Source organism: Haliaeetus albicilla, chromosome 7, assembly GCF_947461875.1.
Source record: "Haliaeetus albicilla chromosome 7, bHalAlb1.1, whole genome shotgun sequence".
Classification (NCBI taxonomy): Eukaryota; Metazoa; Chordata; class Aves; order Accipitriformes; family Accipitridae; genus Haliaeetus; species Haliaeetus albicilla.
Window position 1 is genome coordinate 15,136,076 of NC_091489.1, and position 26,777 is coordinate 15,162,852.

At 41.1% G+C, this 26,777-nt stretch overlaps 1 protein-coding gene across 2 annotated transcripts; it reads left to right on the plus strand.

Moving 5' to 3' along the window:
- The first annotated feature begins 33 nt into the window (after nt 1-33).
- On the plus strand, nt 34-25,893 carry MYCT1 (MYC target 1). Of its 2 annotated transcripts, none has more exons than XM_069787040.1 (2): nt 34-283; nt 22,893-25,893. In XM_069787040.1, the coding sequence occupies exons 1-2, from the start codon at nt 34-36 to the stop codon at nt 23,423-23,425; spliced, it is 783 nt and encodes a 260-aa protein (XP_069643141.1). In that variant the 3' UTR covers nt 23,426-25,893. The 2 variants fall into 2 exon arrangements, with proteins under 2 accessions (XP_069643141.1, XP_069643143.1); XM_069787042.1 differs by having other exon boundaries at nt 101-283; nt 22,898-25,893.
- Nucleotides 25,894-26,777: the final 884 nt, after the last annotated feature.

Genomic DNA, 26,777 nt, shown 5'->3' on the forward strand with positions numbered 1-26,777 from the left:
CGAGAAGGAAACTATTTCCTCGTCTGGGGAACCATGTGGTGTTCCAAGATAAGGCAAGCACTTGCTAATTCGAGTCCACAAGCAGGAAACGCGATACATCCATTTCCTTTCAGGCAAACAACACAGTTCCCTGGCAGCACAAAAGCATTGCTTCTACTGCTAAATCTCAAACGTTCAGAAACCCATTGCTCCTCTGTGGACATACCATTCTATATTTGTTATTTGGATGTTATGGATAGAAACAGTACTTACTCTCCAATCACATGGCCACCAAAGTTTTGGGGTAAGGATTTCGTTTCTTTTTCTAGAGTATTGTTAAAGTAGCTGCTGAGATTTGCTGGTGATTGCCTTAAAAAATACGTCTAGATACTTTCAAGCCTCATGTTGGAAGCAAAAGTAATTAATAGATTTTGTATTTTTTGCAGTGCAAAAGATTGTTTTCCAAATCTTTCCTTGACAAAGTTTTATCATGTTTTTAAACTAATCAAGACAGCAGGATCTGCCAGGGCAGAATTGATTGTTTGACAAAATTCATTACTGAAGTCGGTTGAAAAGGTGTCTATTGACTTCAGTATGTTTTAGATCAGGTAGACATTCTCAACTGTTTAATGGATGTACCTACACAGCAGACATGATCTGTTTCATCTTCTGAAGAAAAAAGAGATAGCAAAAACTAAACGTGTTGCAACCTTTGGAATAAACTCTTACTCCTCCAGAATGAAAAATTATTTGTAATTTGTTGTGGTGCCTCATGGTCAGATTTTCCTTGCTTTTTCCTCAATGTGTGTTTTGATTATTATCCATTAAGACTGTTTTCTTTCACCCAAACCTGGGAATGGTTCATTAACTGAAATGTATAGAGTGTGAGGTGGAAGTATATGTTATACTGAAATTCCTTCAAGGTAATTAGATTCAGTGACTTGAGCCTAAAGTGTTCTGTGAACCACTGTGGAGAACCTTTCCATCCAAAAAGCTCTATTGTTTGCTATGTTTAACATTAACATGTATTAGCATTTAGCATTAGAGGGAATCATATGATCTGGTTTTGTCTATTTTTTTATGTTATCGCTATTGAGCAATGACCCCTCCAAGAATCTGTGCACTAACTTAAACTAAAAAATAATATGCATTAGCAAAATAGGACTTTTGTTGCATAGAAGTGCCTTGAGAAAAGAGTGGAAAATAACTATATGAGAAGATTTAAAGAAGTTCCTCCATTTCCTTAACATAAGAAACAAGAATCTGTTGAATGCCATCCACATGTTTCCTGCAGTGACACATATATTTTCCTACTGGGGCACCATGAGCAACTCACTTTTTATTTTTGTGTCTTGGGCTAAAGAGTAGGATAATGTTACTGAATGTCTTTGAGAAATACTTATAGATTAACTGAGGAAAAAATACTGTTATTACTGTTTCATAGTCTCTTGTTGTCTGGAGGTTGTCTGCTGGACTCTGAAGAATAACTATCATTTTTGTAGAGTGGAACTACATGTAATTCTAAAATGGCTCTTTCAGAACAAAAATGAAAGTGCTTTCATCAACATGTACTTTAAAAATCCTTGTGTAAAAGGTGCTGCCCCTTGTTACTGCAGATTTGCTTTCATTCTGAGGTAAATTATTGCCTTACTGTCATGGAAACATCCACAAGAAACAGCAAAGTCATATGAAACTCTAAGGATTCATTAACCACACTGCTCAGACTGTGGGAAAGGTGTTCTCCATCTTCATGAAGAGTCAAAAAAAGCACCTAAGAAGCGAACGCTTAAATTCCACAGCCTATTGCACGTGGCTGGCCCTGCTGGTACTGCTGTTACCCTGTGGTTCCATTTAAGGTACCTCTCCAGGTGCACCAAGCCCCTGTCCTTCGGTGTCAAGAGCTGCTTTTGACACCACAGAGCAGGGCATGTGTGAGCTCCCTCACCGCTGACAGGGCCAGCATCTCCTTCCACCAGCATTGCCCCCCTGGCTTGCCAGGGCCCGCTGCTGTCCCCAGCCCCGATCACCTCCCATTTGCTTACGCTCTGACAGCAGATGGGCCTCACAGCTCGGGGGTTTGTGAGGAGCTTGCGTGGTCGTTCTTATTTTTCTGGCAGATTTTAGAAGAGTTAATAGCATTTCCTCTTCCTTTCCTGTAGGTGTATCATATGTGGTTGTCGTGGTTTAACCCCAGCCAGCAACTAAGCACCACGCAGCCGCTCACTCACTCCCCCCCCATCCAGTGGGATGGGGGAGAAAATCAGGAAAAGAAGTAAAACTCCTGGGTTGAGATAAGAATGGTTTAATAGAACAGAAAAGAAGAAACTAATAATGATAATGATAACACTAATAAAATGACAACAGTAGTAATAAAAGGATTGGAATGTACAAATGATGCGCAGGGCAATTGCTCACCACCCGCTGACCGACACCCAGCCAGTCCCCCAGCGGCGATTCCCCGCCCCCACTCCCCCCAGTTCCTAAACTAGATGGGACGTCCCATGGTATGGAATACACTGTTGGCCAGTTTGGGTCAGGTGCCCTGGCTGGGCATGAGAAGCTGAAAAATCCTTGACTCTAGTCTAAACACTACTGAGCAACAACTGAAAACATCAGTGTTATCAACATTCTTCACATATTGAACTCAAAACATAGCACCCTACCAGCTACTAGGAAGACAGTTAACTACATCCCAGCTGAAACCAGGACAGTGGTAGACTAGGGAGGGACGGTATATAGTCTGTGTCGGAAGACAGTGGCTGACACAAGCTCACTGTGAGGAAACTTCACTTAAAATGATAGAAGTGTATTTTCTGACATCCTTGGAGATACATGACCTGAGGTGAAAATAAAACTGCACATGATAGATATAAATAACATGGAGTTCTTTATTAAATGAGAATACAGTACTTGAAACTGTGATTTTTCAGGATATGGCTTACAGGCTCCTTTCACTGTTTTTCTAAGCCACCCACCACGTAGTGCTGTGAGCATGAATACGTTACCAAGATGCAGATCCTCTTCCATGCCTGTGTGACTCCTCAGCAGCTCCCATGGACTCAGCCAAAGTGTAAAGTTCAAAATGTGTGCAAAGGTCTGAGAGGAACTAACTTTTTTGAGAAAAAAAGAAATGCTGTAAAAATTGTTAAAGAAACTATTCATAATGATATTTAATCTCTCACATTTTTATAAGCCATCTATTGTCTAACAGCTGGTTCCTTGGTCTGGAAAATATACAGGCATCCTGTTTTCTAAAGCTGTCCAGTTTCCAATTGTAACTTCACACAATAGCATCTTAGAAGTGACTCTAAGAATTTTAAAACAATGAACAAACTAAACTGTCCTCCACTTATTTATGTGTGAGCACATATAAATCTTTTTACAACTGCTCCAGGCTAGTGGAAGTGGATATGAATAAAGCTGTGTAGATAAAACCAAGATATATGCACCTTGATATAAGCCATGCTCCATGGATTGTCTAAGTAGTCTAAATCCTCTCTCTATATTAATGCAAAGACCTTAACAAATAATAATATTAAAAAAAAAAAATTAGCACACTTTTTTGCAAGCTCAGTGTAGAGTCAGTGACATCCTGGAGAGTCGATAACATGCTTAGCTGCAGATCTTGCAGGAATTCTTCTTTTGAATTCAGTCTTCACCATCATCATTCTGCAGTATTTTTGAAATGCTAAATTAGGCAGCAAACAGAAGCAGCAAACCAATAGTTTTGCTGGCCTAAAATCAATTCTGCTGGAAAAAAAAAATGCAATATTAACCTCCTCTTCTGGTTTTAGATCATGAGTTTCATGATAGAGCTCCTGGCCCTGTCAGTAAATATCCTCTGTGTAATGTGTCACAAGCACAAAATTGGGATTCCAATTCTCACTTTGCTAGAGGTGTTCACTACTACAGACATCGTGCGGTCTTTGTAGACGTACATGCCTGTTTCAGACAAGTTGTCTGACCTACTCCAAGGATGCAGGAGCTAATCTCTTTCAGGTGCCAGCTTCTATGAAGCTGTGTTACCTCCGGTCACCCTACTTTGCAGTAGGATTCCGTAGTACAGTACTTTGGCAGAGGCAGGAAGAGAAGCACTTAAAGGCAGCCTCTGCTGAACTTCAGCACCGTTGGTATCACATAGGACTGTAGACAGAGAATCTGGATTTATTTATTTTTTTATTGGTAGTTTCAAAAGGAGGTTTGGCAATAGCTGAGTGAGAAATTCAGGGTTTGGTACCCATCCGTCAACTACTAATCTCATTTTTTATGTTTTAATATAGTTTTTATTGAGTTAATTTTGATTTGTAAGTTAACAGTGGAAGCAAAGATGTTTCCATTTTAACGAGGAGTGCATTTCTTGTAATTCCTAAAAGCATTTTCAGTCGCACACAATTAAATACAATAAATGGCTTCGAGACAATCCTATTTCTCCAGTGCAGATAGTAATATACTTTCAAATCAGGAAATTTAATTTAAATAGTACATTTGATCAATATGACAGCAGCAGAGAGAAAAACTGTAAGCAGATATTAATCAACATAAACTCAGATCCCTAGACTATCCTTCAGTCTAGTTTTTCTCAACTATCTATTTAAAAATGCAACATTACAATTTAATACCTTGAAAACATTAAGGACAATTTTTCTTTTCTTGAATCAGAATCCAGGGTGGTTTTTGTCCAGTGTGTGGAAACAATGCCGTATATCTGCTGGCTTCCAGCATTTTAATATTGCAAACTGCCTGGCACTAATACTTTAAATGTTATCACTTGACTTCATAAGCTACAAATGCACTCATGGTTTTAAATATAATGTCAAATTTTGCCTTGTTTCTCCCGCAACCCACTGATCTCCTCATTAAAATGTGTCTGTTTGCTTGAAAGAAGTCAGACTATATACTCTGCTGGAAAAGATGGCCCTTAGGGATGAACATATTCTGACGTCTGACACTGTGTTGTGACGTCATGTTAGTAGTGTAGTAATAAAGGTGGTTAAGGACTTTGCGTCATGCTTTTTATGAACTGAAATACTGCTTGTGAAGGGCAGCACTGACATGACCAGTAACACAGCTGTCAAACAGAGGAAAGTCCAACCTAGACAGCCATGGGACCTGATTTCTCTTCTGGGATCCTTCATGGGTGGTAGCCATGGCAGAGTAGAAGCAAGAGCAGCAAATCCAGTGCAGTCCTTTGCAAGTGAGAAAAGAAGCGTTTGGCTACCTGTGTGGTGGCCAGGTTCAGCCTGCTGGCTTCCACTCTGATGACTGTGTCAATGCATTTCCAGCATACCCACTGGGTGGTCTCTCCTCATTCCCTTTGCTCCTCTTCACACCCTTTGGACCCTTCCAGTCTAGCTTTAGCAGCAGCAAATAAAGACTCTGGGAGCTGCCTCGGCTGTCGTGCTGGAGATGTGGACATGACAGCTCCAATTTGGAGCCAGCTGTGGAGCACTTGACAGCAGATGTGGCAGTGGTAGCTTCTACCAGGCTACTGCTCTTCCTAGTTTGATGGCTGGAAAAGACCAGCATAAACCCGAATACCCCAGAGGGCCTTTATCCTGGTAGACTGGGCATTGCTGATAGGGCAGAGGACTTCATTAAGCTGAAGATGCGATTCCTTTGCTGGCAGATAGGAGGAAGAGAAGGCATGACACAGAGCCACTTACAGATGCTTTACACCACTGGAGATTTCCTTCTTGGCAGAGAAAACCTTCAGGGTTGAAGTGGAACAAAGTAGGAGGAAAACATGACAAAAGTAGAGCCTTGGGTTCAGGTGTAGTATCAACCTCAAGGATGTATTTCCTGAATTGCTATTTTTCTTCTTCTCTTCCATTCCCTTCTCTCCTTTTTTAAAAATTTCACCCTAGTGTGCATATTCTTCCTGGTATTTTAATTTGCGACAGCTAGTCAAAATAGAGCAAGGTGATTGAAGACGCTGCATCAACTGGAATTTTTTCTTGAAGTTGGTCTCTTTTTTGTCACGTCTCTGTGTTTTGGAAAACCCCAGTGATTTTAAAAGTGCAATACTTGGCAGTGTATCACACATCATAAGGAGCTCATAGCACAAGGAATAAATGCCTTCACTCTTTCTGCAGAGTCTTTGGGTTAGATCACTGGTGCCTGCAAAAGTTTGGAAGGGGGATGTGAATAAGTGAGCTTCTTTCTTTTGAAATCACTCTGCTGGAGACAAACAGCTTCAGACTTTACAGGCTCTTGTTGTTGGAAGCAGCCCCAATGGGAGAAGAGAGAGAGGGAGAGGCAAAATTCTTTCTTCCAACTTCATGATGCACTCCTCCTCTAGTATTTTAGGGAATAATTCCTTCCAGTGCTTATCCAAAGAAGTAGGACATTGTCCTCCTTCAGAAAACAGAGACTGGAAATGAGGATAGAGCCTTTTAGTGCGCAAGTATGAGTATTGCCATGACCCAAAATTCCACACTGTATTTTCGATGACTAAGTAAGCAGTTCTCCATTCGTACTACTACTGGGGACAATAAATGAAAAATGTATTCCAATGATAACTGACTTTTTGTCAGTTTTGAATTTCTTTAACCTCATTGCATTTTTGCATTTAGTTAAAATAATATATAAACAATAGACAAAATTACCCAATAAGAAAAAAAATTAAAAGCAAGCCAAATTCATCAATACATGGTGAGAGAGAGGGAAAGGAGCAGAATGGTCCCAGCAAGTGTTATCAGAGGAAGGGATGATCCATATTGATTTGGTGAGGTCAAACATATCTGAAAAAATATATCTGAGTTCTTTGGCCAGGAGGCTGTATTAATACCTCTCCCATGTCACAGGTGGCCATATATATATATATATATGTATATAAAATGCAGTCTTCACACTGAATCTGCATCTCCCCCATCTGGCATACACTGACTATGTCTACATTGACAACTTTCCTGCTCAGACTTCCCAGAGTGCTTCATCATGCACTACCTTAACAAGTCTGTTTGCTTAACATTTGAATTTCAGAGTCTGGCTTCTGGCTCATTAGGCATACTGATCCATCACTCAAGACTTGCAATTCAGGGCTTTACCTCATGGTGTGTGGTGTTAAAGGACTCAAATCACTGAGCAGACTTCTGTCCCCGTCCTGATGGAGTTAATATGAGAGCCAATTGTATGTGAACAAACCCTCCTTCCAGCTCTTCACCTATCTTTTCCAACCAAATACATGGCTCATACTTCCATGTTTGTTATTATAGATTTTCTAGAGCTCTGCTAGTTCTTTATTGCTTGCCTAACCTTCCATCTTCTGACTAATATTTTCTCCTTTACTTATTCTTTACTATACTTATACTTTACTTTATTTATTCAAGCTGGAGCCTTTAAAAAAAGCAAAACTTGTACATGTCCAAAGCTAACTTTCCATGCCCTTAAGACCTTGTCTTTCATTCCCATTTCACAGCCAAGTATATCTACGGATGGTGGAAAAAGAGCTTGTTTTGAAGACCATATAATGCAAATGCTTTCATTAATTGGTTTTAGTATGTCAGTGGCAAATGAATTTGGACAAGCCAATATAAAGGTAGTCTAATGCATAAAATAATAAATAGGAAAGAGGGATGCATTTCTTAGTTTAGTCAGAAAGCTCTCAGAATTCGCTGCACGAAATGGCTAGGAAAACTGGTGGAAAAATAGAGCCTTGGAGACTTTTTCTCTGTTTCTTAGCCCAGAAGATATTGATCAGATGGATTAATTAGAACATTATTCCTCTAAAATATGTGCAAAATGTTGTCTGCACTAGAAATTTCTACTTGTGTGAATGGTGTGAGTTCATAATACAAGGTATACTGCAGAAAGAAGCAGAATATGCTTATACCTCTTTGTGTCAGTCTGGTATGTAAAGTCCACATCCTTGGGGCTGCAGATTTCCCCAATTCTATTAAATAATGCACCTGCAAGCATACCTGGTTTTTAGTGGCTGTGTAGCTGTGTTGAGTAAAGGCAATGGTGACATAAAGCCTCCTCCCATGTAAGGTTCCTAACATGGAGTAAAATACATTGAGTCTTCCCAAATTCACAAACTAGAATTATTTTATTTTCCTATGGTCAACTTGAACTTAGAGCAGGTCGGATCCCCCAAAAGATGTTTGTGGGAATAAGCATACTGGGAGGCAGATTTTTAGTTGGGTTGCTGGAAGATAAGACAGATGGTTCCTCCAGGTTTTGGAGGAGGTCCCTATTTGAAAAATGGAGAAAACTTCCTTGTGCTGCTTTGTAGGAATATTGTCAAGAGAAAGAGGATGAGGTAAAATGTGATTCAGAACCAGACAGAAAGCTGGTTCTGGTTTTGCAAATGTTTCTTGTAAACACACTCAGTTTTTTCAAGTACATTTATCTGAGGAGCACGTGTACAACACAGATATAAAATATGATATATTTCAACAACACTATGAAAGACAAGGAGATCTTTATGGTAATGTTACATCCGTGAAATATTTCCCTTCTTATTACCAGTCTTAAATCTAGTGTACCTACAAGTTCTCCCTCCTGCTCCTCGGTGAAATGTTACATGATGCCACAAATTTAATAGTGAAGCCATATTTCCAGATAACCAAAGATTTCGTTTGAATGAGTAACTTTTTTCATATTGCTGAAGAATAATTGCAATGTATCTGCACAGTGAATTCACAGAAATCAGGACTGTGAAAATCCTACACAGCTCAGCAGAGTTTTTAGGGCAGGGACCAGTTTTGGTTTTGTCTGTTACAAATGCCACACACTGGGAATTCAGTCAGACTCTGAGAACATAGCACACAGACAAAAACCCCAAAATCGGCAACATCAGTAAAACTCAGTTTCACCTATATACTACCTGAGACAGACTTCTTTTTCACCTCTTGGAGAGGGTTGTGCATCCTCCCAGGCCCAGCAGCATCAAAGTAACTTTTGCTGCACGGCTTCCGGAGCAACAGAGATTTCCCCATGGCAATCTCTTTTTTTCCCCCTTCAGATGAGATACTGGTCCACATGAAAATCCTGCGATAGAGATGTAAAAAATGTCACATAACTAAATCACTTCTCAAGTGCTCAGGTGGTCAGAAGCTGATTTAAGTATTCCACACAATTTTGATAACGATCATGGTAGCTAGAGGACTGCTGGGGCAAGGGAGACCTACACATACGATCTTTCCTCTGCCTGAACCTGTTAAGATCTCTGCAAGGAGAAGGGTTATGTCCTATGTACCAGGTCAAGGTCACCAGAAGATCTTCCCGTTTCCAGCTCCCCGACCACCGTGTGAGCTGACTTAGGATGTGTCACAAGGCAGCAGCAGAGCAGCCTGGGCCAGTGACTCAAACAGGACACAGCTTCCATATAAATAGTGCTAATACAGAGAGAAATGGCAACAAGGATGTGGTTTTAACTGATGGAAGATAAAAGATAGCATGTGATGGTGAGGCATTAGCAATGGCAGCAACTGTGTTTGAACATCAGCCCTTCAGTGGCAACATGACAGCCCTGAATCTCATTCCTCTCTAACACTCAGGGTCCCTGGCTCCTCCTCTGAAGTCCTCCAGAACTATTCTTACACCAAATGAGAAATCAATCTATGACTTGTGAGGTAATTAAAAAGGAAGGCATTGCTCATCTTCCCCCTCTCAGCTTCAGCAGTCACCATGTTTCTGTTCCCCCTCAGCTGTGTTTGAGAAGGGCTGGTTTGTATGCAGCTTTTCGGTTGGATGTCTTACGCATGTGGCAGCACTGTTTGCTGGAGCGGCTGTGTCTGTGTGCTTCATTCTCTTCCAGGAGTGCTACAGGGAGCCTGAAGCAGCCAGGCAAGAGATGCTGCACTGCACCTCCTAATGCTGCTTATGCTGGTGCCAAACTATTGCAGGAAGCCACCACTTCCTCTGTGCTCCATCAAGGACAGGAGTCAAGGTCATATGTCAAACCTAAACGTACTCTGCCCACACTGATTTCTCCAGGACACAGAACTGTGTCTTAGCCTTACACTGTATTTTATTTTCCAGCTAGCTTTTGGAGGTACCATTTTGTATCAGCTACTAGACTACTATTGTTTTGTATAAACCCTACTTAAAAATTTATCAGATAAATCGTATACTGTCTTCTCAAGGGGCAGAATGATCAAACTATTCCAAATTTAATATGATTATGCTTATTTTGCTATCAGTTAAGTAAAAGATTTGACAAGCACGTGAAAGTTATCACTTCCAATACTGAAGCAAAGGGGATTATATCAATAGTCAGAGCTTACATTTAGGAAGATAATATGTAAATCCATTCCAAGATCTTATGTGCAGACCTGTCAGAGAGATAAAAGTAGATATTAATGAGGGACCTATTTTTTTCCTTGCCCTTATTCTGGCAAGCCAAAAGAAAAGCGTGTTACTGTAGCTGGATGAAAGCAACAACTAAGTCATGAAGAGGAGAGACCAGTCTTATTCTTGCACGCTATCTATTCAGAGCACGATTTCTTCCTTGTATATAAATTATTCTTTTAAAGTGAGTCTGTCATCCTCAGGCTGTGTTTTGTTGCATCCTAATTACTGCTTCTTTCCTGCTTTCCCCACCCCCCCATACAACCACTAATTTATCAAATTCTTAACCATCTTTAGCAGGAAGGGCACAGATCTGAGGTAGTAGAAGAAAGAAGCAAAGTTTCTTCAGAGTATTATTTAAATATTAATCAAACACACAGCGCATACACTTTTTGGCAATTACATCTACTGTATTCACTGAGTATGTGGTGCTGCCCGTTGTCACATGAGCTGCCAGAAGCATCATTCTTTATTTTTCCACCAAATACAGGAATCTCATCTCTACGAAATGAAGTATATTTCTTCTTCCAAGCACCACACCAATGCATATGTAAGCATGTGTATGTGTCACGTAAAAAAAAAGGAGCTTAGTGCTGTGCTTTCTCCCCGGGACAAACTCCCTGTAGCTGCATACGCAGCTGCTAGAGCCTGGCAAGATTCATACTCATGACTTAGTCTCAGCACATGATAGGTGTAATCATTCTGCCTCAGTTCTTCTTGTAGAACCTGTTGAAGGAAAATGCTCTGTATTGATCCATAATATCCCATTTTACCATTGTAATTCATTTAACCAGGAGTCAAAGATCTTTGTGACGCAAATGAGTGGCTGTGAGTGGTGCCATCTCCCTTATACAAAAGATTAATCTGAAGCACGGAGATGGAATGAGATGTCCACAATCACAAAAGAAGAGCACAAAGTAAAATCAAGACTCAAGACTGACCCTTTTGCCTTTGTAAGATTATCTTCATTTCATAACCTTATCCTTTTGTCTGGGAAGAAAAACAAAATCAGAAAAAACTATCAATAACAGTTAGTACAGACAAGTTCATTTTTCCCTGCTTTTCAAGGTAGAAGCTTCACTTCCTATACAAACTTAATAAAAGGTACTTGTTCAGATTTTGAAGCCTGCTGTATAGTAGTTAAATTTGCACCAAGCAATCCTAAGTTGTTCTCCTAACATAATTTATTCCCCTTCTACCTGAGGAGACGGAAAAGAGACTTATGTGAGTTGCGTTTTCCTGTACTGAAAATGGGACAATAGTAACTTAAGATTTATCCGTTAAATAACCTCAACCAAAACTCCATCAACAATAGAAATTTATACAACATTGTTATGAAATAATGTCTAGGAAATTTTCAGCAAAATAATTAGGGGAGAAAAAAATAGTCAGTTCAATGCAATGCAAAAACTTTTTTGGGCTCTCACACTTGCTTGCGGAAGCAAACAGCCAGGGCTGTTTCTGCTTCTCAGCAGAAGCCTCTGCTTTGCTTCTCTGGCACCTTATTCGCAGAAGAAAATTAATTCCCTGTTTCAGACATTTGAATTCACAATCCAACATCTTAACACAGACTTATGGCATATTTGACCATTAAACTGACATCTTTTAATTTTAAACCCTTTGCTTTAAAAAATTATGTTATATTGATGCCATCTCTCAGTTATCCAGGGTAACGGAAGGATGAGCCAATCAAGCAGACACATAGCTTCTGTGGAAGGTGCATAAGTTACACAGAGTATAAATGAAGACGGAGACCATTGATGGCTCTATTGATTGAGAAGCACAGGAGTCTCCAGGCAAGTAGGACCTGGACCAGCCTGGAGCAGACACAGCCTCCCAGGCACCGCTGGCTCGTGTGGGACAAGCACCAGTGTCACACTTCACACTGAATCTCCAGCCTGGATCATCTGTCCTGGGTCATCAAGAGTTGGCTAATACTCCAGATCAGTAATCGTGTCCCCCTGTCCTGGTTTCAGCTGGGATAGAGCTAATTGTCTTCCTAGTAGCTGGTAGGGTGCTATGTTTTGAGTTCAGTATGTGAAGAATGTTGATAACACTGATGTTTTCAGTTGTTGCTCAGTAGTGTTTAGACTAAGTCAAGGATTTTTCAGCTTCTCATGCCCAGCCAGCGAGAAAGCTGGAGGGGCACAAGAAGTCGGCACAGGACGCAGCCAGGGCAGCTGACCCAAACTGGCCAAGGGTGTATTCCATACCATGGGACGCCACACCTAGTGTATAAACTGGGGAGTCGGGGCGGGGAATCGCCGCTCGGGGACTAACTGGGTGTCGATCGGCGGGTGGTGAGCAATTGCCCTGCGCATCATTTGTACATTCCAATCCTTTTATTACTGCTGTTGTCATTTTATTAGTGTTATCATTATCATTATTAGTTTCTTCTTTTCTGTTCTATTAAACCGTTCTTATCTCAACCCATGAGTTTTGCTTCTTTTCCCGATTTTCTCTCCCATCCCACTGGGTGGGGGGGAGTGAGTGAGCGGCTGCGTGGTGCTTAGTTGCTGGCTGGGGTTAAACCACGACAGTCTCACTTAGAAATGACACCAGTATTCATCAGCTTGTGTTTGCACAGATTCTTGTGAGCACAATGTAATTAGGTCTCCTAGCCCACACTGAAATGGATACTCACAGAGGTATTTCATACAAGAGAAATCTCTGAAACTGATTGATGGTCACACAGGAAGTACTAGGAGAAAGAAAGCTCAAATTTCTGAACTGCAGTTAACTAATTGAAGAGTACAGTACTACCACATATGGACATCCTTCTGTATTCTCAAAATGTTCGCTGTTACACCTGTTCCCTGAGGAAGATAAATGTAGCAGATTTTTTGTGTTACTGGATGTAGCTCAGGTCTTACCGCAGTGAAAATGTAGGAAAATCTGATTTAAATACAGATCCCTCTTCCTGCTCCTTGAATACTTGTTTATTGGGTACTTTAGATCAGTATTCAGTGAAGTTCACAAACAGCTCCTCTTCCTCCCATTCTTCCACTTTCTTACAACTTTCTTAATTTTCACCTGAAGAAGACCCTAGTTTTAGCAATCTCAAAAAATAATGAGACGATAAATAGAACACTAAACACTACTTTCATTGATGGCTATTTTTGAACAAGCAATACACAAGTTAGACCTGTCAGCAGAATACCCTGTGGCAGTATTTCAAAGGCAATATATTTCTGAGTGAGAGTGTTTCTGAGAAACTTTACAGTTTGGGGCCCCAGTAGATTTCCTTCAGCTTCTGCCGAGACACTATGTTGTATGTATCTGTTTCATTCCTTTTGTCTATGCTAATACATGATGTACATGTAAAATGGAGGTAAGAGGGATGGAACTGGGAAGAGGAGATGGCTCCTCTCCTGGGAAGCAGCTGAGCAGGTTGCAGGGGGAGAGGGAGAGAGACTGCGCAGCTGAGGGCCAGGAGCAGAAACAAGGTCCTGCCTCTCAGGTGGCAGAGAGACACTTGAGACCCAGAGGCAAATGTGCAGAGGTTGCAGCACTTCTGAAAAGCACTGCATTGAGAACCTCTGTTTATAGGATGTACTGGGCGGGCTGAAATGCAGTCTTTATTTCTAGTATACCTAGTGTCTCAAGGTACTGGGTGTGCCTCGTCACTCTAAGTTTTTTCTCTTTTAAAATGTTCTACTTCATATTCTGATAAAACTTGGACTTTCAGTACGAATACTTCGTGGCCTTTTGTGGGTTCTCACAGTAAGGACAAGCTCCACCTGAGGCTGTGTCTGGGTCAGGTAGGCTCTTCCCAGACCACAGACAACAGCATTGCTGTGGTGGGACTGAGGATGATTTCAACGTATTCCTTACCCTACAGTCTTCCCAGCAACCTGAAAACCTTGTGCTTTGTTCTAACCCTGAATATCCTCTGTTTTCATAAATGTAGCATACGTGCTCTGGTATTTCTTCCTTAATTTCAAGAATTTTAGGAAATCCTACTTAATTTTAAGATTTCACTCCAGTCACTAATGCTCTGTTCATATAAGAAATTATTATATTCTCAGGCGAAATAGTCTCATCAATTAAGTAGTAACTATAATGCCCTATTGCACTGTGGCAAATTGTGATTTTCTGTTTGATTTAGGTTCATGCAGCGGCTATAGCTTAGGCCTTATACTCTGGTTTTGAGAGGTTGGTAAGACTGCCTTGCCAGAGGATTATTTGCTGCACACACGGAAAAGATAAAAATTATATTACTGTCTTTGTAATGCATTAGGAATCATAATGAAACCATGCGGTAACAAAGTTTCTATCTCTGTCTGCATAAAGGAATCTTTGCTTTGTTTTATATAGTTATGCCAAAGGCATTAAATTAAACATGCTGACATCTCTATCTTAGATGTTTCCGTTTATTACAATTACTCCTTATTTATCATTCCAGTAAAAATCAACTGCCAGTAATATCAAGGGAACATCATTAACTCTGAGTTGGCTTGTGGGATATCAAGATGGCATATTCTATTCGTCTGGCTTTTTATCACAATGAATTATGGTATTAGGAAACGAAGCAAATGTACTCTGGTGCATGGAGGTCATTCTGGACTTTGCTGCCGATGGCAAGAAATATGACTTTAAAAACAGACTTAGCCTCATGCTTCTCCATCAGCACAGATATTTGCACAAAACTGTACAAGCTTTACTTCACCAACCTTCTGAACACTTTTGCTGTGCCTCAGTCTACTTTCAAAGCCTCTGCAAAATGCTAGTCCTAAGTGTTTATGGCAATGTAATAGAGTTTTTCTGAGCTTTGAGGTACTAGTAACGTCTCTGTAATGTTTCGTTGGAATGTTTCTTGTTGGTTTTTTCTGACACCCTATTTTATTAGAATTAAGGTGGTTTATGTATTGTTCAGATTTCCAGCACAAATTTCCAGCAGAGGGCAATCTTGTTCCTAGCAGGTTGCTCGTTGGTGAAGTTAACCCTCTAATAAAGAGCCGTCCCCTCTGCGTTTCAAACTGAGAATTAATCCAAGGGCACAGACTGCATTTTTTTTCCTTGCCGTTTACCTAACAATTTTTCAGACGCTTCCAGAGCCTATTTGATTACCTGATCGAAGAAAGTATTAGAAACTGCACAAAATAACGTCAGTATGGACCTTGAGCTGTCATCTGTACCTCCTTTTTTCAAGACAGTATTAACTATATTACAACAACTCTTGACTGATACTGGTTTTTAAAATCTTTAATGGGGGTAGATGCACCACCTACATGGATTATCTATTGTAGTTCTTACCTGTCCTCACAGATAGAAATATATTTTTTTTATTTCCTTTGCTCTATTTTAAATCCAGTCTTTTTTTTTATCTGTACTGGACATAAAAACAACTGTTTAGTTATTAAGTGAAGTGGGAGAATTACTCTTTGTTGCTGCAGAAAAGAATCTCGCACTAGCACAAGCCGAATAAAACATCCCTCTAGCAAGCTGTATCTGAATGCAGAGCACTGACATTTCTGGCAGCCTGTCTTACTTATTTTGTTTATTAGTTCTCACGTCCTGCACAGTCTGCTTCTCCTTCACCTTTTTTTTTCCCACAGATTCTGTTCTCCAGATGCCACCATCCTCCTCTGTTTGTTTTCTGGACGTCACAACTACCTGAACCACCTTGTGCTGTTGTAGCCTGTCACTGTCACTCTTTCCACAAGAGTCTTGTGTGACCTTTCTTAAACTTTTGCCATGACTAAGATCACAGCTGGTTGATATTACACAGCAATGGATTCGCCCACCCAACTGAATCATGGACAGCCTACAAATGATTAATGAGAGGCTGTTTTGCTAATACAATTAGTGACAAAAATGGGGAAGATAGTACTCTCAACACTTGTCAGATACAGACGAATTGCTTTTTTGAACTCAGCACGACAACAACAGTACAGGATTTGGCTACTGATACCAGCCCCAGCTTTAAACAAAGTTTTCTTGGAGTCAGTAGAACCGGCATAAAATTTCAAGTAGCTCAAATCACTTCAAACCTTCTGCGGTGGGAAAAAGTGGTGGCTCTCTGAGCCCAGGGTATGCTTCCTTTCCAAGCTTGCTGTCTGGGATGTGTGAGGAAGAGTAGCTGCAGCCTGTCCAGCTTAGAGACATACATTTGCTATAGCTGTAGGAAGATGCTATGAGTGTGTTCAAACTGTGATGGACCCTGGCTGCTCCTGTCTGGTTTCGTAAAAATGAGGCTGTGTTATGAATATCTGCTGATGACTTACCTGAACCTCACTTGAAACCTGAGACACCGAGACTCCCATAAAACAGTGTCTGAACCATTCTTACTAGTCCGGTTACTAGATTTGTCATTTGTAAAATGCAATTCATACTTTAATACACTAGCTGGTGCTCTACACTAAGACGTGCAATGTTCAGGTATCAATTCCCATACTGGTTTGTACGGGTTTTATACCAGCTTTTGTCACTGAGCTTTCATTTTGGGAAAAAGTATAGGGTGAGGCAGAGGCTGAGCTGGATCTTTCCATGTCTGAGATCAAAGCCTCTACCAGTTGTCAAGGCTTTTCAGCTTTGGGTCAAGGCAATGTGTGTGCGCACAAGTGTGTGTGCATGTAGGGGGAGGGATGCTCTACTAACTTAGACAAGTTTTGAGTCACTGGCATATGACATCACTTAAAGGAAAGAGAGCTCACAAAAATGTGAGAAGGAAAGAATTAAAATGGAAATAAATTTAGAATTCTAGAATTTTGATTGAAATTATAAAAATAGGTCTTTTCCACTATACAACGTGGTGATATGTTCTGATACTTCTTTTTGCTAATACAGCTGAAATCAGTGAGCTTGTATGTTCTGCACACAAGCTGGCTGGAGCCCACATAGAATAAAGGTTGCATGTCAGGTACGTGATGCCTCATGCTAGTTTTGGGCAGGTGGAAGAAAAGAAAACTGGCAAAATTACTCAGTTGCTTAAGTAAATGAACAGAATCTTGCTCTAATTTAATATGAGTAAAACATCTCCAAAGCAAGCTGAGTTTGAATGCTGAACAATGCCATTCTTGACTGACAAGCTACCTTACCACTTCTGATAACTTTAAGATAAAACTACTTAATTATTTTCCTTTTAATAAAGCAATAACAAAAAATTAACAGCTCCAAAACATAAAGATTGTAATATTTGAAAGTCACCCACTAAATCAAATCAAATGTGTAGGTATCATCTCACCCTATGGGTGTTTTCTGCCTCCTTGAGCTTAGCAATAGCATGAGCAGAACAAATGCTCGGAAAGCTGGCTCTTTTTTAGCTTTATTAGCTGTTATTGGCAAAGATGAAGTTCAAATTCAAGTCGTGTGCACAGCCTGACTAAGAGATGCTTTTCCACTTCTCTCTCCTTTGCATTTGCTACTTTATCCCATCTTCCCCCGCCCCGGTTCTTGCTCTGAGATGCTCTCATTGAAGCTGCTACTTACATGATTTGAAAGGTACTACTACCCCTTCATATACTTGGCCAGGTGAAAAGTTTACAAATGTATATATTTGTGAGCATGAGGCAAGGAAGATCTCATGCCCACCTTAACTTTACACTTTGGGGAATTTATCAAAAGGCTATAGGAAAGATGCAAGTCCCAAGTATTTCCTAAGTTCAGGCAGTAAAATGTTGTTCCAGCCCAGCCCAGGCAGAGCTGAGGGTAAGAGGGACGTTCCTTGGGAAAAATGAATCCTCAATGCAAACATGTTTTGAATCCAAAGGGATGTCTTGCTATCTGATGTGGTCTATACACATGAAAGTAAAATGAAACCCTCACAGAAACAAGAGATTGACCTGAGTATGTCTGCAAGGATCCTGCTAAACTCCATGATAGAGGCAGGATCCTCCATCACAAAAAGCAAATCTATTTTATAAAGATTTTGGCTGATCCAGGGACTGACAAGTCTAGGTAGGGACTGTGTTGCTAATTTTTTGTGAGGTATACCCCAAGGTGAGGAGGGAGAGAACGTAGTCCACTTCTCAGAAGACTTACAGATTGGTATAAGCCCCCTTTGGTTGGCCTTGCTACTGATGTCCAGGCTGGATGGGAAGAACTTGTTTCAGGGCCGTAACTAGGAAAAGCACCTTATCAGCCTGTCTGTCATCTTTACTAAGAACATGTCCAAATTTCTTCTGTGTGGATTCTATAGAGTGTTAAGAACTTGCTAGAGGGTATCAACTTGATAGGATATACACTAACACTTCATATATACAGTTCCTGGAAAGTTATGAAAGCCTTAAAGAAAGCTGGAACAGCCAAGAAAAAGTTTTTCATAGCAGAGGAAATAATCCCCTGCACAAACCTGTAGCACTACATTTGCTTAACATTGCATGCAGCAGTCAGAGAGAAGAGAATAGAGAGGCTTCAGAAGGAATTGCCTAATCTGGATAGATGTTGGGCTGACAGACACATGCTGGCTTGGTGTTCAGATCTGGGGGTAACATCCAGAAGTCAGGGGTGTTACTGTGGGTTCTGAACCTCCAACCTTTTTTTGCATGGACACATTGGAAGTACTATAGATAATAAAGGTAAAGTAGCTAAGATATCCAGTTTCTTTGTCTCCTTATCCTTTTATTTCTGGCTTTGTACCTCAAAGTCTGTCATGCATTGTTGAAAAAAACCTTTGCCCTTCACCTCAGCTGGTGTTAGAGGTGAGAGTGGAGAAAACTGACTGAGGTGGGATACCAAATCTTTTTGGTTATGGCACAATTAAATAAAGCAGGCAGTGTGAGCAGCCTGAGAAACATGCAGACCAAAACATACTTAGGGGACCAGCACCTGGGGAGTTATTGTTATTGGCAGCATCCTTACTTTATCTCCATGATAATGGAGATATGCACAGCTCTCAGGAGACCATGACATGCGCAGCTTAGAAAACCATAAGGTACTATAATGGCTCCTTGGGAGACACTTCGTGTCAGTATTGCTCTGACCCTCCTGAAAGGCTAGTTCTGCCCTGGCACTGCCCAGATTAAGGAAGAGAAAAACAACTCTGTGAAAGCCAGACGTTCCCCTCAAAATCCCAGGTGCAGCAGGTCCCAGTCTGCCTTTGATCTTTTTCTCTGTTTGGTAGTGTTTTCTCCAATGTACCTCAGGGCTGTGATCGCTGGACGTTCTAAAAAGGAAATCAATGGGCATAGATTTACAATTCTTCAGCGTAATTTTCTAGAACTGAATTACGTTTCAGTGAAATTCATCCTCTGCAGGGAGTGAACAAAAAGCAAGTTGGGCTTATTAGTGTGACCCACAGTTCCCACTGAAGTCAGTGAGAGTCTGGGAATAGAAAGAATAAAGTGTCTGTAACCAATGGCTCTAGTGATATTTCTATAATAAGAACTAAAAGGATTAAATGTAGGTCCAAATGGAAATGGGAGCATTTGGGGTACTATATGGCAACTGCAATAGTCAGTGTAAACCCAGCTGAGTTTCCCCAGGGAATACTTTGACCCTCTATTTTTGTGTTCATTTATAGGAGTAGCAAAATAAAAGAATCAAAGAAATGAAAGAAAATGAAGACATTATGAAGGGATAATTGTTTGTGCTGTACCTCCAGCACAGGGGAACAGCACGTGGGAAGGACTGAAGAGCTGCACTCGATACTTTTGTCAATTCCCTCATCTGCTTTTAACAGTGTGAAATGCTGGTTTGATCGTGCAGGTGGTGAAAATTATGGCTAGAGGGATGCAGGGACAAATCCTCACCATGGTGCATGGCGACCCCAGAGCCAGGTATACTTGTGCAGCTTGCTGTGCTTCTCCTTACGCTCGAGCCCCACAGAGATGCCCTTCCCCTCCTCCCTGCTGGAGCTGAGAGCCCAAACAGGAGCAGGGATATCAGGTGGCAGCGCAGAGCCCTGTGCCTGGGGGTTCCCTTGGCAGTCTCAAAATATAATAAGGTAACTAGCATTCCAGCCAAGGTGTGAGCAAAATCAGCCTCAGAAAGGATTAGTTCTTGCTCCACTTTCCCATAGCCACGCAGGGACAGCAGCAGGGGTGCTCATCTTTAGGACACTCCCTGGGATTTACTCAACTGGAGGTGGCTAAGTCCTGGCTCTCCCTTCCCACCTTGAGGAGTATGAGTAGGAACCTGCAGTAACAGAATGTATGAAATCCATTAAAATGGCATAATAGGCTCTTCCTGACCAAAAGGGGCACAATAAGGCCTGCTGTGTCTCTGAAGATGTTTTATAAAGGGCAGAATCATGATGAGTTTGTCAGAAGGCTGCTTATGGTGGCAGAGCTCCTATCTGCAGCCAGGAGTTGCAGCACAGGATGCTGCCTGTGGGTTCTTACAAAAAGCAGACCAGACAATCACCCTTTGACTTAGCGTGCCCAGTCAAGAGTTTCTTAGTTGTAAAAATGAGGACTTAAAGAAAAATTATATTTTAGGGTCAAGCCTAGTCCAGCTCTGAACAAACAGACAGCAAAGCATTCCCAAAAGGGAGCAGTGCTCTGCAACAACTTCCCATGCTTTATCCTCTCCAGTCTTTGCCTTATTATCCCATTTGAAAAAGGTAATGGTTAGAAGCCTATCTGAAAGCCAAGGTTACAGGCGAGCAACAGTGGGATCGTGTAGCCATCCAAAATATCAGTGGCTTAATTAGAGCGTAGATTTTCTGGGCCTCAGGGAACTTCAAGTCTATCCTGAAAAATGTAAGGTGAATAAACTTGGGTAGGAGATTCACGGTGACGTCAGTCGTTCATGATAATGCTGGTCCTGTCTAGAACCACACCTGCAAAGACACGTGGGGTGAATATGCTGTCCCTCTGACAGGGTTTGATGGGCAGCAGCAAGGGCTGGCTTCAAATGTAACGCTGCTTGTGGTCCCCACCCTGTAAAAATTTTATGCTAAACTTTCTGTGCTCAGGGAGCTAATTTTCCCCAACTGCAAGTATGAATCACATAGCTAACAATTTTTCACTGAAGGTAGAAAAGTAGGAAGGTAGGTAAGGAAGGTAACAATAACTAATTCTTAAAGTGCAATTATACCAATAATCATTTAACTCTCCCCTGCTGGAAGGAAAGCGAATGTTTGCTTTCCCCCTCCTGCAGTGACCTGCCCTAAGTTTAAGCCTTGCTAGGCACTGAGGCCTGACTTTGAGCAAAGGTATCTGCTGGCGCGTACTGGGGTGCCGTGCCTGGCAGGCATCCACTGCCCCCGCTGTGTGCCGGCTGCTCTCCGTAGCCGTCTCTTGGGCCACTTGCTCTCTTTGCCTCTCCAGCACCTGCTTTGGCTAATTCCCCCAGCTCGGACTCAGTGTCATTATTTTGAGTTCTGGGAACGACTGTTTGTGCAGCACCATAAATTCAGGGGAAACTCTTTAAAAGCTGTTACCTTGCAAGAAAATTTTGAACCTAGTCTCATCTTGCCCTTTTTGGGCTCTAACATCTGCATCCCTGTCCTGGAGTTACTACCTTCTGCTACGGTGATCAGCTACGCACAGCGTTAGCTGGCCTGCGCTTCTGTACGCTATAGAAGTTACTCACCTTTCGCTATCTAATTAATACAATTTCCTTTTTAGCAGAAATGCTTCAGAAACATGATAACACAGCACAGACAGAATAAACACGTTTCAAGCTGTCCCATGGCTCTTTTTCACTTATTCCCTTTTTGCTTCACCAGTAGTCAACACAGTGTTCCTTCTTGTTTGAGATCCAATTCCGTCTTGAATTTTGAGGGGATCTATAAAGGTTTTGCATTCATTTCAGGCCTTATCCAGGATTACAAATGTATCTCCAAACTTTTTAGAACAGCAATAAAGCTGGTGCTTGGCTGCAACAGTAAGGGAAGTTTTCTGAAGTAACTGTCCTGTTCTTAGAAATATACAAGGAAAAACTTATTCTTCCACACTGTGAAACCATGTGGGGGAGAAAACAATCCTAGCCACGCTCCTTTTTTTTTTTTCCATATCTCTTAATTCTTGAAAGCATTTAGAAAAGAACTAGAAATTTACATTTCTTAATGGCAGATTAATGCATCTTTAAATTGGGCATTGGGGATGGGAAATATTCAAGAGGCTTAGTATCACTAATGCTTATCTCTGTCCATAATAATTTAGGATATAGTAATTTACATTAACTACTATGAGGTTTTAAAGTATCTGTTACTCAGCAGTAAAAGGCTGAGACATGTTCTTATGTTGTAATAAATACAAGGCTTACTCCTTTAAGAACACGGAAGAAGCTACATCACTGTTGTAATAGGTGAGTTTGCAAACACGTACCCACAGAACATAAAAGTCTATAAACAGAACAACAAGTCTGCATAAATCCACACCTCATATTGCCCACAGCAGCAAATGCTTGGCAGTTTTATAACACACCTTGGGGCTGGTGGGTGGCTGATTCTGGGACACTAAAGACTTTTCCCTCGCATTGATACAGAAACTGATATTAAATACAAGCTACTTTCTGGATGTTGTTGAATTATGCAAATTAAAGAAAAAACACCATATAGTGAGAGCAACCTGAACCACTGTGTTTGTGCTGTAAAGTTGATGTACTGCATCCAAAGATCTTAGGGTTTGTTCATCTTTTTTAGGAGGCTGCCATCTTGAATTCATTTTCTGGCGGGAAAATCCTTCAGAGTTAATGAAATAACTTTGCTGTGTGTTTTTGCTGTATTTCAGAGCAGATAACAATAGCCTTCACAGTGTCCATGGTGGTTGGACTGGTGATTGGAGGGATCATTTGGGCCTTGTTCACTTGCTTGTCCCGTCGCAGAGCTAGTGCCCACATTTCCCAGGGGAGCTCCTCAGCCTTCAGCCGTCGGTCCAGGCCCTCCTCCCATGGCCACACTACTGGCAGGACTGGATTTTACCGCAACAGCAGCTGCGAACGTCGGAGCAACCTCAGCCTCGCCAGCCTCACCTTCCAGCGGCAAGCCTCCTTAGAACAAGCCAACTCTTTCCCCAGGAAGTCAAGCTTCCGCGCATCCACCTTCCACCCTTTCCTGCAGTGTCCTCCCCTCCCCGTGGAGACGAACAGTCAGCTCATCACCCTCACTCCCACGAACACCACCACAACCCTTGTGGGAAGCACCACCAACAGCTTAAGTCGACCCGAATTCCACTGGTCTAACAACAGCCTCCGCATCTGCCATTCCACACAAACCCCCCCGCCCGCCTACGAAACCATCATAAAAGCTTTCCCAGACTCCTGAGCTAGGTCCCTGCTGCAAACACACACGTGCATTTCAGGAGGAACCTCAGTCATCTCAGCAATTTTCCGTGCGGGATGAAGATCTCTGAGAAGTCTCTGGCTGCCATTGCTGAGGGGACATACATTGCCAAGAGGCAGGTAGCGGCGATTTCTTAGAGCACAATATCCCACCGTCCAAGGGATCACTTGTCTTTGCACTGCTGGCTCTAATTTACTGCTCTGCCGTATGCTTGCATATTTATAGTGTTGTATCTTTAATTGTAACCATTGAATCTTCAGAGGAAAGAAAATGCTGCCACACAAAACCCAGATCATTTCTTGAAGAAACAGATCACGTTAGGGATTACTGATATACACATTTCTGCAAATTTCACTATTCTGTCTCTTTAAAAAAAAAAAGTTCTGGTTTTACGTATTTTCCCAAGGATGTTAAATTTTCAGAGAACACCTTCCATTACCCACCTTCTTCCTATAACCACAGAAACCCTTCTGTCTGAGGAACCTTAGATGCAGACCCTGTAGTGGATTTAATGTCACAGTCCTGGCTGTGGTCATAGGCATCCTGTTCTGCTGATTGTGGAGGATCTTAAAAGACTCCATGTTAGGGCTGCCTGTATAAAATTCCCCACTGTGGGAAAAATGTTGAAGTATACGAAGCTTCACGCAAAGAGAAGTTTCAAACAACACATTAAATGCACGGTAACAATTATAAAGAATTTTCTGTCTGCAGCCAGCAGAACAGGTAGTCACATTTTAATACCTAGTAAGGCTGTATGGAGCAGAACTCCTCATGTTTCATTTTTCTAGTTCTGGTTATCAAGATAAGCAGCATGAATGACAACTATATTTAATTAAGTTTCCTGTTTTGCTATGGGATTACTCATTTCCTTATTTCAAATTGTTTTTCTCAAATTGTACCAACATTTAATTCTTCCTGGCAAATTATTCACTGAAATCTTGTCTTCCACTAAAGCAAGATTTTAGACATCTATGGCTGAATACCGGGATTGTACAATTAGTTGGAATACGAAGATAAAGATGGAATATTTAGTTGAGGTTAACACATATTCTTGACTCATACATGTATCATGTCAAGCTAACCCCTGGCTTGGTAGAGACTAATTGCACTGATGTGAGAAGTCCGGGATTTGGAAACAGCACAGGCAAATGGGGCCCGGTTTAAGTCTTATTGTATCAGTTTCCTGTTAAATATTTCATGTTCAAATAAAGGATAAAGAATTTCCACAAGTAGAGGAACAGTCCTAGTCCTCACACATAAGCCTTTTTATCCTAAAAGGGCTGGGCAACTACCAGCCACAGGATTCCTGACCCTGAGGGAGCTGGTCCTGTGCTCCTGTAGAGAGAACAAGTCCTCATTTGTCTTCTGGGAGGGACAAAGATTCAGCAGCTTCTGAGAATGGGCAAAATGCTTAACATCTTACTTTCCAGGCTTTTGGAGACTGGCAGCATGCATCCCTTCGCCAAGCTCAGCATCCCTCAGGAAGCACTGGCATTGGTCTCTGAACTGCAATCTTCCAGCCCAGTATCACCCCACTTGCAAATATTACTGGCAACATTGAGCTTACAAGCGTTACTGTAAACCACAAGTATTCCGTATTGTAAAGGCAAATTATTTTGCATATATTTACTGACTGGCTTTTATTGTTTTATTTTTAGTGTGCAGCAGTTTCCCTTCTGGAGAGATATATGTCATTGCTAGAAGAACAACAATTAAAAGAGTTTACAAAGCATTTCACTGCAGACACTATGGGTTCTAGTACATCAAGGACTTGCTGATAAGACTGCAAAACTGCATTTGGCTGGTTGCAGGCTATGGACTTAAAACAATAGTCTTCTGGAGAAAGAAAGTTGTGTTATTTCATTCATTAATAATATTTTTTTTCATTTAGAGTCTTATTGAGTCTGATGAACTTCATTGCATGCACGTGTTCACAGTGTCCTATCTTTAGAACAGGTGATGCTGCCTATTCTAACTTGCCTACGAAAAGCAGAATTCAAGCTTGCTCCCTTTGCTTATTGAGTTTCATGGACTGTTTGAAGAGACAACCTGGCCTACAGTGTGTACCCAGCTGGCCAAAACTGCTTGTTCCTTGAGAGTGAAATCATTTTAGATGAGTAAATTTTTACTCCTGGATTGTAATGCACATTTACATTACAGTAGAACTTTCCACAGCATATTATTACTTGTATTACACTATATTTAGTAAACAATGTAGAAAAGGAAGCTTAAATTTACTGTATTTTTTTCCTCCTGAAATCTGTACTGGATATCAAAACATTTTTTTATGCCCCCTGGATTAGGGAGATTAAAAACACAGATTGTTTGGTGCATAACCAGTATGGCTGTCAGATACCTAACTACTAGTTTAAACAATGTCTGAATTGAATGGTTTGCAAGCACTCTGGAAGCTTCAGAATGTGAAATAAAGTTAGATCTTATAATCTCAAGCTCATGTTTTTCCTTAAAGATAAATGTGTTGACTTGCATAAAAGATCCTTTAAAGGGAAGGGTATCACCTTTAATTATGCAAGCTGATACAGTTGGAAGTGTGAATGAGGACCTGGTCCTTCCTCTGCTTCTGTGGGGAGACACCCCAAAGCTGAAGATGTTACATGAAGTCGGAGTTGGAATTTGCCATATGAGAACGCGTTCTGAGGATTACAAGTGAGAATGTCTCTCACAAATAACAGTGCTTACAGATTTTAAATCCACTAGTTTCCAAGTACTTAGACTTCAATCCACAAGTGTTTGAGCAAATGCTTCCTTTAAGCAGATGAGCAATTGCTATAAGGTTCATGCTTAAATGGACTCATGCACATTTTATTGCATTAGGACCAAAGCATACTGCACAGGATCAACCCCCAAATTGAACTGTGGGATTTAGGAATCATTGGGTGTTTGATGTGCAAAAGATTATACTTGCTCATTGTAATGGTCTTTCCTAGCCTTTTATTTCAACTTAAAATACTGGAAAGAAGAGATAAATTAAAAACATGTATTACTGCAGGTTTCAAGATTTCAAAGCATTCACAAGCAATGGGTTAAGCTTCACAACAATTTTGCATGTAATACATTTTCACAGTGAGAGGCAGTGATTAAAAGGGTGATCCCAGAATCACACAGGGAGTGATAGGCAGAGCTTTGGTGAACCTCCAGATACCCTGACACCTTGTCCTGAGGTGAGCAGAGCTACTTCTCCTCTTCAGAGAGAAACAGTATTCCATTATCGTCCGTGTGCACAAAAAACGATTGCTCCAGTTCTGGTTTCAAACAGAAACAAAATGTGACAGCTCTCTGTCTGACAACAGTTATGTTCCAGCATCTTTACAAA